We start from the raw sequence: 11,682 nt of genomic DNA on the forward strand, positions 1-11,682 counted from the left end.
GTCCCTGCACTATCGCTCAGTTCACAGCTGCAGTCTCTGCTTCTCCCATCAGCTGCCGGAGCTCCTGAGAGAATCATCAAGACTGAAACCTCTCCCATCAGCTCTTTGATGAAAATATCCCACGTACACATATTAAACCACCACATACATTCTTTTGTGGGTGAATTCCTGCACACCTCCTCGCGGTCAGGGCTCCCGCCTGAGCTCGGGGCAGGGACAAGCTGGTGCCTGGAGACCCCCGGGACCCCTGGCCGTGCTCAGCCCCGACTGCGGAGCAAGGGGGAAACGCCTGCGCCCCAACCTGGCTCTTGCTGAGCCGGGGCAGAGCCGACTGCTCGGGCGTAGCCGGGGGGAAGCAGGATGCTTGCTGGAATTACACCCATTTCCCTCCAGTTGTTTTTCACACCGGTTCGTTTCCAAAGCTCTCCCGGGACGGCTCCGTCAGAAGCGCAAACACCCACCCGCCATCTTGGGGAGGGACTCAGGGAGACGCCGCCGCCATCTTGGGGGGGTCGAGCCGGCGGCGCCAGTTGTGTGAGGGGAGAGGCGGCCGCGCCGTCCTGGGGAGATCGGCCCGGCTTGGCCTCGGGAGAGACGGCCACGGTTTGGCGGCGGCGGCCGGCGCGGAGGGACTGGGATCGGGGCACAGCTCTGTGCCTGCGGCAGCGGACACGCCGCCTCCCACCATCCCTTCCGGGTGAGGCGGTGACCCGCGCCCCCTGACCCCGCCGCTTCCTTTCCGCGGCAGCCGCCGGAGCAGACGGGCAGGTGAGTCCGCGCCGCGCCGCATCCGCCGCCATCCGCCCGCCCGCGCCTCGCCGCGGCCTCCGCGCCCGCCGCCCGTCCTCGCGGGACCGGGGCTGCGCGGGGCAGCGCGCTGGGTGCGGGGGAGGCTCGCTCGGCCGAGCGGGGCCATGGGCCGCGGGAGAGCCGCGGGCTGGAGTAGCGGAGCTCCCGGCTGGCGGTGCTGGGCCCCGGGCCGGCCCTCCCCCGCACCCTGAGCGGCCGGGGCTGCGTCCCTGAGCGCTGAAACGCGGCGGGTTCGTCGCTCGGAGCTCGATGCCGGCGGTACAGCGTGTGCGGTGTGTGCTGTGTGTGCTGTACCGGCCTCGCTGGGCTGGGGACGGCGCTGTGGAGCCTGTGCGCCATGAATGTGTCGAGAAAGGGATGTGGTGCTATCGCAGCGGCCGCGCAGACACTGATGTAAATGGATGTTACAGTGCTCAGGGCTGTTGGTGGAGAGGGGACCACCGAGGGTGAGCGTGGGTTGTGTTGGGGTTGGTCACCGCGGTTCAGTGGCCGGACATCTCCCTTGTGCAGGGCAGTGGCTGTAGCAGGAGGTTGGCAGGAGAGGGCAATAGGGAACCGTCTTTCTGTGCTTGGGAGCGGATCCACGGGATTCCTGGCCGCCAAACCGAGCACAGCCGAGTGCTGCCCCTGCTGTCTCCCATCGCTGGGTGTGGGCTTCAGGGGCAGGAGACTTAACTGGGCTAGTCCCAAGGATGTGGTTGAGAGACCAGTAACATGGAAGAACCTAAGCTGGTACCTAAAAGGTCTGCAGACTCGGGGCTTATTGACAATACTGGGTCTGTAGTAATTGTTTGGTTTGGTGGCTTTTTTTCCATAAACCCGCGTAAACAAGGGGAAATGCTCGGCATGGCTGGTTATCAAGGAAAGGAGCTCCCTTGTGCACTGCTGTGATGGAGCTTGGGGACGTCAGCTGCCGTGAAATGCAGCAGGAGGGACTCCACTAACAGCTGTAGGTGATGACCTGTGTGCCAGGATACAGCGAAGCTGCGAATCCTGGGGTTTATAAGAAATTTACCTGTACCCCCAAATTTACCTGTGTTTTGCCAATAGTAACTCATTTTTCTTGCTTGATGAAAGGTTGCAATAGCAGGAATTCCATCAAGTTCTTTAACAATGTTGAGGAAACTACCAACACTCATACATCTGTTTTGTTGTTTTTCAGAAATGGCACCTCGTAAGGGCAAGGAGAAGAAGGAAGAGCAGGTCATCAGCTTGGGACCACAGGTTGCTGAAGGAGAGAATGTGTTTGGTGTCTGCCACATCTTTGCCTCCTTCAATGACACTTTTGTCCATGTGACCGATTTGTCTGGCAAGTGAGTATGAGACATGCATCACCTCGCTGCAGTACCCAGCTCCTTCGGGTGTGAAAGCGCAAACTAGGTTTGGCAGGAGGTTCCACCAAAATGCTCGAGTTTTTGCTGAGCTGTGAGTTGGGATGGTGCATGTACATGAACTGGGTGGCTTGGTGAGCTCTTCTGATCAATATGGTGTACTGTGTGGCAGCTTATTGATCTGGTAACATTGGCAATAACAGGTTTTGTCTGTAGGCAGAACCTGCCTTGGGGAAAGAACAAGGAATGGCTTTTTTTTCCCGAACGTCACCTTTTCCTTCTGTAGGGAAACCATCTGCCGTGTGACAGGTGGGATGAAGGTGAAGGCGGACAGAGACGAGTCCTCTCCCTACGCGGCCATGCTGGCGGCCCAGGACGTTGCCCAGAGGTGCAAGGAGCTGGGCATCACCGCCCTGCACATCAAGCTGCGTGCCACTGGGGGCAATAGGTACAGTGGGGGGGCTGGGACACTGATGGGGACATGGCTGTGGGGGCTGATGGTGGATGAGACTGGACCAGGAGGAGGGTGGTTTGGCGTGGGGAGAGTGTGACTTTGATATTGCTGGCTATTTGTAAACTGTGTTCAGCTCCTGAGTTGTTGAAGGGGTTGTTGGTTCTGACTCTCCTCCAGGACCAAGACTCCTGGACCTGGTGCCCAGTCAGCCCTGAGAGCTCTGGCCCGCTCTGGAATGAAGATCGGCCGCATTGGTGAGTGAGGAAAAAAGGGATTATTTAGTGAAAGGAGCTTTGTAGGCATCTATGCTGCATGATCTTAACTTTGGGATGTTCTTCATGGCTGCTTTGATGGCTCCAATGAGATCCTTAAATTGACAGTTCACCAGCAGGTGGTGAGAGCAGTACTCAGAACCCCAGTTTCTATGTGCAGGGCAATCCCCAGCTTGGAGCAGGATGCTGCTGCTCTTCTGATGTCACAGAGCTGTTCAGTCACTTAAGAATATGTTGTTGGTCTTGGTGATTCACTAATAATGGAGTTCTCCAGCTCTTGGAGGGAGAGTCCTGAACTTTGTGGGGGAGTCACAAGATGCAGTTGTGGTTGTTGTGCTGAAAATTCTTCAAGCATCCTGTGTTTCTTTGGAAACGCTGTGGCTGCTTGGTTTAAGTGGGATGGGAGATGGGGATTTTTGTGTACAAGCGCTAAAGCCCTGGGTACCCAGCCTGTGGCAAATTCCCAAATACCTTCACTCCATGGAGAGTTCCTTCTGCAGACGTGCAGCTCCTGTGGTGTCCGAGTGCTGAGGTGCTGGGTGATGCCTGGGGCTGGGTGGCTGTGCCCAGGTGGTTTCTGGAAGGTGACTGTGTTCTGGATTTTCTCCCTGCAGAGGATGTCACCCCCATCCCCTCCGACAGCACTCGCAGGAAGGGTGGTCGCCGTGGACGTCGTCTGTAACCAGCGCAGCACCTTCTGTTATTAAAGCTCTCTTAAACCTCTGTTTAGCTCTGTGTTTTCTTACTGGGGTGTGCTTAGAAGCCGAGGAGCTTCGAGATGGCTTGTGCTCTGGAGCTGGGCCTCTCTGGCTTGGAGGGGAACCAGGCTGGCTGCTCTAAAGCCACACGGGTCTTGGGCTTTGTATAGCAAAAGATACTTTCAAAATGAGTCATGACCTCTTGCATCTCCTGGAAAAAAAAGCTGGGCTGGGAGCAAGCAACTGCTGCTGGGTTTTCTGCAAAATGTTGCTTAATGCATCACTTCCCCTTTCTGTGGAAAAAATCCTCTGCCTGGACATCTGTTCCTAAGCCAGCATTTCCCTTGGCACAGCCATAGTGCTTTATTTGTTATTTTTTATGTGGCCATGGAAAATGTTAGAATAAACTTCCCTTACTGTCTTAAACGTGCACTATTTGCTGTTCAAATCACTGTTTTCCTGTACTTAAAGTGTTCTTTGAACTCTGTGTGGAGAAGGTGTTGAAAACATGAAACCAGAAGCAGCTCAGCCAACATGGAGCTGAAAGGAGGAGGGGGCAGGACAGTGGAGAGCAGGAAGTGGGACACTGCATTGCCAACAGCTCCTCTGCTTTTTGGTACGCTTAGGATACAGTGAAAGCTGTCGCTGTTCCATGTGAGTTACTCTTTCCCAGGGCTGCTTCACGGGGCACATCTGGGGGAGAGCTCTACAGCAAAAACAAAGCCAAGGCAGGACCTTTGCTGTGGCAAAAACTCAGCAGACGCTGCTTGTCTCTTGGTGCAGGGGGAGGTGTTTCCCCTCACTCCCTCTGCTGCCCACCCTGCTCCAGGCCGGTTCAGCCCTGCTGGTTTATAGAGCAGATGTAGAAAAGGGAAGGTGTCTGCTCTACAGGAAGGTGGATTTGGAACCCTTAACCCTTAGAAGCTGGAGCCGTGCTGGTGCACACAGGGCTGGCTGAGCAGAGTCACTACGCCCAGCCCGTGCCATGCGGTGCCCTGGCAGCGCTGTGCCATGGGCAGGCTGATGCCTGGGCTTGCTGCACAATTAAAGCACAAATCACTGATTTCTCTGTCGACCTGACGTCTTTGAAGCAGCTTCCTGTGTTGATGCATAACCCTAAAGAGGAAATGGTGAATGAGGAAGAGAAACCAAAGTCCCAGCACAGAGCAGCGTCCTGGCCTGTGTCCTGGGCCTTTTTGGAGGGAAAGACCCTCCTGTCAGAGTAGCATGGATGGGTCTCCTGGCTCTAGACAGTCTCTGGCCTAACCCAACCAGCTTGTCTTGAGTGATTCAGTGAGGAACTGAATCACTTGCACCCCCTGTAGCTGTAGCTGGGTGATGGCTCCTGGGCTGCATGGGTGGGGGACACGTGTGCCTGCCCACGCTGTGTCACCCTGGCGGGGATGCTCGTCCTGTGGAGGGCATGGGGCTGCTTGGGGGCTGTGCTCCATCCCCACACACAGTCAGGGGTCACTGGTGGGCCCTGTGGCTCAGCCTTTCCCCCTCAGGTGTGCCCAGGGCTAATCCTGTGCTGTTGAGGGTGTCACGTCAGGGTCGGTGGGAAATGTGGGTCTGTTCCCCAAACCTTTGTGCAGCGTTTGGGGGCTGAGAGCTGCGAGACGAGGCCCAGCTGGTGATGAATGGCTTCCTGTGAATGTGCCTGGGTTATTCCACCTCATTGTTTGAAACAATTGCTCTGCTGGCCTACTCCTCAGCAGAGTCCTGAAACCATTCTTTGTTCCAGATAGCTTTTTCTCCCCCCAAAAAAAGACTTGTGAAATTTTTGATGGGCAGCACCAAATACAAAGCCTTGGGGTAACAGAGTGGTGACAATCCAGTGCCAGCCTCAGGCGGTGGGAGAGCAAGGAGGGTCAGACAGGATGGAAGCTGCGCTCTGAAAGGATCTGTGTCTTCCCTGGAAAATCAATTCACAGAGTGAAAAAACCCTGGGTGCCACAGCCCTGGGCAGAAAGTTGTGTGTGCGAAGCACTGAAGAGCTGACTGGGAATGTCTGTGTGCAGAGCAGGGGCTGACTTAGGGCTGATGGTCCCCCTCCAGGCTGGGGCTCAAGGGGCTCAGCCTGCCTGGGAAGGGGGCTGTTCCCCACCCCCAGGTTATCACCCACGTTTGTGGTTTGCAGAGCCAGCCCAGCTCCATGGAATCGCTGGGGTTTCAGTTGCCAAGTTCCTGCTCAGACTTTCTTTGGTTCCCCTTATGGCTGAGGCTGGTCACGGAATGCACCAGGAGTGTGGCCTTGAGGCAGGGATTGTGGCCCCAAAATGAGGAGCTGAGTGGGGGCTGAGGCTGTGAGGAAAACCCATGTGTCCCCTAAAACTCCCAGTGCCCATGAGGGGAGAGACAAAAAATGCGTGGAATGCTTTTTTGTTCTTTTGTTTTTCCCCCCCTTTTTTCTTCCCCCTTTTTTTTACTTCTCTTTCCTCTCTTTTTTCTCAATTTCCTCTCCCTTTTTATTTTCTTTTCAAACCCCTCTGATGGTTTCTAAATACAGCTTTGTTACAGCTTTGGGGTGAGGTTGATGGACACCCCTGGGCCTTTGGGGTGAGGCTGATGGACACCCCTGGGCCGGTATTTTCTGAATCCCTGGGTGCCCAGGCCTTTCCCAGCTGGGTCACAGGGTTGGGACCAGGGTCCAGGTACCAAAACCCTTCACCTCTGTGGGGCTGCAGTTTGCTACCTGGAAAGCAGGAGCACTGTCCCACCATGTTTCCTCCAGCAACAGCATCTGCTGGGAGACCCTGCCCTACTCCCTGTAAACGCTCCGAAATGATCCCCTTGTCTGATCTCCCAGGGCTGGTTGTATGTCCCTGCTGGCTGGGAGGCTCAGGACTGAATCAGGAAAAGAAATGGAATGGCTGAAACAACACGTCCCTGCTAGCCCCAGTGGCTTTGCCAGGTGACCAGTGGTGCCTGACTTTTAATTCCACATTCGCAGTTTCACTTTTGATTGAACTCTGGCCAAGGTTGTGCTGAGTCCTGACGCAGGAGCCAGCTTGGTGCTGGGCTCAGTGTGACCCTCGGCCCAGCATGGGCGTTGGGGGTGTGTTATCCCTGCGCTGCTCTGGGACATTGTGTAGAATCACCAAAACCCAGCATTATGGGCTGGATGGCTGCTCCTGCCCATGTAGCACTTGGGGGGTTGTGGGGGGGCTGGAGACCCCCATTGCCCCACTCCCACTGGTGCTTTGGGGTCACTCACCTTGAGGGGCTGCTCCTCCTCTCTTGGCTTTGGGGGTTCAGCTCCTGGAAGATGCTGCAGGCAAAGCAAGGGGGGTAGTGCTAGAAGGAAGGAGGGCTTGAAAGTGCTTGGTCCTTTAGTCACTGCCCCCTCAGCCTGAGAAGTGCTGGCCGAGAACCCCCACACAGGGAGGGTCCAAAGTGACCCTCAAGGAGGGGCTTGAGCCCAAGTGCAGCTTTCCCCCAGCAGCCAAGGTCAGGGAGGAGGGGTGTACCCTGCACTGTGCCCCCACGGAAGGTCCTGCTCAGCCTTTGGTGTAGGGGGTCCTCCCCATGGTGTCCCACCCCCCGTGTCCCACCTCTGCACCCCACTTCCTTCCTCACTCGTTGCCTCTCACCTCCCCCATCTGACCCCTCCCTCCCTTTCTCACCTCCTGCCCCCCATGTACCACCTCCCGCCCCCCCGGAGGTACCTGAGCCTCTGGGCCCATGGCACCGGTGTCACCAGGCTGGGCACCGTGACCTTCCCGTGGCGTGGGGTGGGCAGTGAAGCCCCATTGAGCGGCCGTGGAGCTCACGGCTGTGTCCAGCATCATTTCTGAACTGGAGACCTCCGGAGCAGAGGTCTGCCTGGCAACAAGTGATGCAAGTGCCAGCAGCCAATAGGACTTTTCTTTTGGCTTCCCCCCCTGGGTGTCAGGGCAGGGTGGGGACCCGAGGGTATTTCCAGAAGCCTCGCTCGGGGTGCTCATTGCCTTCGGTGAGCCCAGCGGAGCCATGGCTGACGAGCAGCGGGACCTCATCTCTGACCGCGGCAGCGGCGTGCTCAGTGTTGGGGACGCCCAGAGGTGCCACAGCTGGGGACACGGGGATGGGGGGCACGGGGAGGGCGAAGCGGGCACAGTGGGGACGTGGGGCAGGGGGGTATTGCGTGGTTGTGGGATGGAAGGGGATACAGTCGGGTCAAGGGGGCACAGAGTGACTATGGGGCAGAAGATGGGGCGCAGGCCGTGGGAATGGGGCACTGCGGAGCCAAGAGGGCTGTGGAAGGAGCCGGAACATGGCTGTGCGGCAAGGCAGAGACAGGGCGTGGCAGTGGAATGGGGGAAATTGGGTGGCCGTGGGATGGGAAGCATGGGGCGGCAATGGGAGGGGGACGTGAGGCGGCTGTAGGATGGGGGAATTGGGTGGCTATGGGATTGGGAGGGTACGGGGTGGCAGCGGGATGAAAGGAGTCACTGTATCTCTGGGGCAGCCGGGGACAAGGCATGGCGATGGGGTGGCCAGGCTCACAGGGTGTGGCAGAGAGCCATGGCTTGAAGCTTTGGAGGAAGCAAAACTTCTTTCTTTGTGACGAAGAGGTGGTGGGACAGGCAGGCTGATGACGTGGCCATGGGGCAGGAGCGGACCTTGGACCCAAGTGGCTTTGTGGGGCTGCGCCCCCAGGCCCCAACTCGTCCCTATGGCCCAACCCCCGCAGGGGGCACACCCCACCCAAAACTTTCAGCCAATCAGAGGCCGGGAAGCCCTGACGTCACCAGTCACCGGGCAGACGCCCGTGCGGCGCGTCCCGTTCGGGACTTGTCCCCTGGCCGGGCCGTGTCCGCTCCTCCCGGGCAGCGGAGGCGGGGGGTGACCTCTGGGGCCCCGCTGCACCTCGACAGTGCCGCATTCACCCAGCGGGGCAGGTCCAACACCCCATGAGTCGTGTCCTCTGCCCCACGGACCAGCGAGATTCCAAGTGGTTTTCACCATCCCGCAAAAGGCGATGCCCAGAGTGATGCCGTTCCCCAAAATCCCCTGGCAGCGCGCCTCTCCCCCTCCCGTGTCCCCAGTTCCCCCCGCCCCCACAGCGGGTTTCGGTTCCCGGTGTGCTCATGCTGAGGTTTCACTTCTGCTCTCATCGATGGGGGAATTTGCATTTGTCTGGTTGCAAATCCGCCGGGACGGGGCTGTCTGGGGCGGGGAGGGGGTGACGGCAGGATGTCATGTTCTGCCGCCGGCGGGCGGCTGAGCTCTCTGACCGTGTCCCGCAGGTCTGCGCTGAGGCGCAAAGCCGCCTTCTCCATGCTCTCCATCCTGGTGGCCCTGCTCATCGCCGGCCAGGCTGTCACCATCTACTTCGTGTACCAGCAGAGCGGGCAGATCAGCAAGCTGACCAAGACCTCCCAGAACCTGCAGCTGGAGGCTCTGCAGAGGAAGCTGCCTGCCGGTCAGTAGCCCCATGGGCACCAGAGTGGTGGGAGGCAGAGGCAGAAGGGATGACTCCCTCCTGGACTACCCAGCCCTGTTGGTGCCCCTCACAGTTCTCCTTCCTCGGCAGGTGCCAAGCCAGTGAAGACGATGAACATGGCCATGGCAAACCCGCCCCTGGTCATGAGGGTCATGCGTCCTGCGCCCTTTGAAGACCTTCCGGTAAGAGAGATCCAGCACTGCTTGGCACTGCCTGCTGCCCTTAGGGCTTGCTGCCGTGCTCACACTGCCCCTCTGCCTTTTCTCTTGAGGTCAAGGGCCCTGTTAGCAACAAAACCGAGGACCAAGTGAAGCACCTGCTGCTGGTAAGGTCCCCTGCTCTCCCTGCCCCACAGCTTCGTCCTGCACTGGTCTGGGGTCTCTTGGGGTACTCAGAGCTGGTGGGAGCTCCTGACCTCCTGCAGCATCCATTTGGCTGATACCAGCAGAGCTCCAACCCCCACCCCCCGCCTCATTTTTCTTGGCCCTCACTGTGGTGGTTGCTCTGCAGCAAGCAGACCCCAGTAAGATGTTCCCGGAGCTGAACAACAACCTGATGGACAACTTGAAGAGCCTGAGGAGCACCATGACTTATGCGGACTGGAAGGTCAGTGCTTGTCACTGTCACCCTGTCCCACCTGCTTTCCATCCAGGAGTGCTTTGGGGAGGGACTGGGGTATCCCCACCTGGATAAACAAAGTCTGGCTTTAGCCAGGCTTGGGCTGCTCCCACCTCAAGGAAGAGGATGGTGTTCACAACCTTCCCCGTCCAAGCCAGAGCTTTGTGACATGGCGCCCCTGGGGTGAACTCCCCCATGCCCATTAACGTGCTGGACCCTCTCATTGCAGTCCTTTGAGTCCTGGATGCACAAATGGCTGCTGTTTGAGATGGCCAAGAACCCCAAGTCGGAGGACCGCAAGGCAATCCCAGCGGAGAAAGGTATTGGGGATGGGCTGCTGAGCTGGGGAGGGTCAGGGAAGTGTTGGCATGGGGCATCTCACAGGGAACCAAGCCCTCCCTCCAGTCACAGACCTATTTGTTCGGTGGGGAGCCGCTCTTTCGTGGCTGTTAGGACATCACAGAGCATCTCTGCCTGCTGCCTGTAGGGCATTTGGGGTGAACAAAAGGCTGAACAGCTGGAGCACCACCCCAAATCCTCCATCCCTGGCTGGCCCAAGAGCTTCAGAAAGGTCACCAGGCAGGGGCTTGCTCACCTTAACTGTTTCTGGATAGAATCTCCTGCTGAGGGGGAGATGGGCCTGGGGGGCTGATGGACTGTCCCCTCTGTTTCTATTGCCCTAGTGCAAACTAAGTGCCAGGCAGAGGCCGCTTTTGGGGATGACCAGCTGGGCCGCTTCCGCCCACAGTGCGATGAGAATGGAGACTACCTGCCCAAGCAGTGCCATTACTCCACCGGCTTCTGCTGGTGCTCCTACAAAAACGGCACCAAGATTGAGGGCACTATGACTCGGGGAAAGCTGAACTGTCCCGGTAGGTTGCCAGGGAGGGGATGGAGAGGAAGGAGCAGTGTTTATGCTTGGAATTAGGGAGGAGAGCTAGGAGAGGAGAGGAAGGAGTCCAGGCTGCAGGGTGCACCCCTCACCCATGCAGTGCCAGCACGTTAAGGCTGGAGAGGACCCCAAAACCCGCAGCCCGCCGCAGGTAGCTGGAGCTGAGGTGTGCAGTCAGGGTTTTCCATGAGCCCCCCTTGCCCCCAGCTCAGCAGTGGGCACAGGCTCTCCCCCGCTGCCCTCGGAGGGATGGGGGTGGGTGATGGGGCAGCCCCGGGGTCCAGCACCCACGTCCTGCCCTCCCTCTGCAGGCACTGCTGCTCCCAGTGCTGCCGCTGCCACCGTGGAGCCAGAGGAGATGATCTTCTCCGGGGTGGACATGCTTAAGCTGAGAGCAAGCAAAGGTGAGTGCCCAAGTGTCCCCAGAGTCCTGGGGACTGCTGGGGAGGGGAAGGTGGCGATCAAGAGCGGTTTTGGGAGGTCCTTGAGCTGTTTTACTGACTACCTGCTCTTGTTCCCACACAGAAGAGTAGAAGAGGATGGCAGCAGTTGCCTCCAGCATCCCAGCTCCTGCCTTTTTGTTTTTCTCTATTTCTCTTCTGCTCTTACATTGCTTTTCCAAGGCAGTTTAACAGTGGGCATCCCTGGGCACCCTTCCCCTGCTGCAGAGCACCAGCCAGGGCTGAGCTGCCACCACCATCAGACACTGAGTACCCTCAGAGCGTGGGTAGAGCAGGCTGGAAAATTACTTCAACCACGTCAGATCCATAAATCCTGTTCTCTTTGACTCGACCTCCAACAGCATCCAGGCAGCGGTACAGCTCGCCCCTGCTGAAGAACTAATGCTTCCTTCACTGAACAAACATTTAAAGCAGCAAAACAATCCCCACCAGCTTCTTAACTGATCCCTGTAGGCTGCAGCCCTGCTAGATTACTGGAGTAATGGGTTTTTATTGTGGAGTGCTCAGATTTGTAGATAGAGATTCGCCTACAGCCTCAGCAGTGGGTAACTATGGGCAGAGGGGCTTCTAATTTTCCTGAATATATCTGATTGTTCCTTTATAAATGATCTCACAAGCTAATAATCTCAAATAAACTTTTGAATAAGAAAGCCTTGTAAGCAACTCCAGCAGGGCTCTGTGTGCTGTTTGCAGCTGTCCAAGGTTAAAAATAAATGAA

General features: G+C 57.6%; 2 protein-coding genes across 3 annotated transcripts; both read left to right on the forward strand.

Moving 5' to 3' along the window:
• Window positions 1-559: 559 nt before the first annotated feature.
• Window positions 560-3,590, forward strand: RPS14 (ribosomal protein S14). The gene is made up of 5 exons (XM_082291360.1): window positions 560-768; window positions 1,973-2,123; window positions 2,428-2,589; window positions 2,773-2,849; window positions 3,482-3,590. The coding sequence occupies exons 2-5, from the start codon at window positions 1,975-1,977 to the stop codon at window positions 3,547-3,549; spliced, it is 456 nt and encodes a 151-aa protein (XP_082147486.1). The 5' UTR covers window positions 560-768; window positions 1,973-1,974; the 3' UTR covers window positions 3,550-3,590.
• A 3,914-nt stretch (window positions 3,591-7,504) lies between these two features.
• On the forward strand, window positions 7,505-11,632 carry CD74 (CD74 molecule). Of its 2 annotated transcripts, XM_082291354.1 has the most exons (9): window positions 7,505-7,608; window positions 8,797-8,972; window positions 9,084-9,175; window positions 9,265-9,318; window positions 9,504-9,599; window positions 9,841-9,931; window positions 10,295-10,483; window positions 10,815-10,907; window positions 11,029-11,632. In XM_082291354.1, the coding sequence occupies exons 1-9, from the start codon at window positions 7,538-7,540 to the stop codon at window positions 11,034-11,036; spliced, it is 870 nt and encodes a 289-aa protein (XP_082147480.1). In that variant the 5' UTR covers window positions 7,505-7,537; the 3' UTR covers window positions 11,037-11,632. The 2 variants fall into 2 exon arrangements, with proteins under 2 accessions (XP_082147480.1, XP_082147481.1); XM_082291355.1 differs by lacking the exon at window positions 10,295-10,483.
• The last annotated feature ends 50 nt before the right edge of the window (window positions 11,633-11,682 follow it).

This window comes from Coloeus monedula (assembly GCF_965178545.1).
Source record: "Coloeus monedula genome assembly, chromosome: 15".
Classification (NCBI taxonomy): Eukaryota; Metazoa; Chordata; class Aves; order Passeriformes; family Corvidae; genus Coloeus; species Coloeus monedula.

Excerpts from the sequence above, each read along its gene's own strand:
- RPS14 (XM_082291360.1), top strand. The coding sequence starts at position 1,975 with ATGGCACCTCGTAAGGGCAAGGAGAAGAAGGAAGAGCAGGTCATCAGC. Across the intron at positions 2,590-2,772 it reads CGTGCCACTGGGGGCAATAG|GACCAAGACTCCTGGACCTG; the intron begins GTACAGTGGGGG and ends ACTCTCCTCCAG. Across the intron at positions 2,850-3,481 it reads AATGAAGATCGGCCGCATTG|AGGATGTCACCCCCATCCCC; the intron begins GTGAGTGAGGAA and ends TTCTCCCTGCAG.
- CD74 (XM_082291354.1), top strand. The coding sequence starts at position 7,538 with ATGGCTGACGAGCAGCGGGACCTCATCTCTGACCGCGGCAGCGGCGTG. Across the intron at positions 8,973-9,083 it reads GCAGAGGAAGCTGCCTGCCG|GTGCCAAGCCAGTGAAGACG; the intron begins GTCAGTAGCCCC and ends CTTCCTCGGCAG. Across the intron at positions 9,600-9,840 it reads TGACTTATGCGGACTGGAAG|TCCTTTGAGTCCTGGATGCA; the intron begins GTCAGTGCTTGT and ends CTCTCATTGCAG.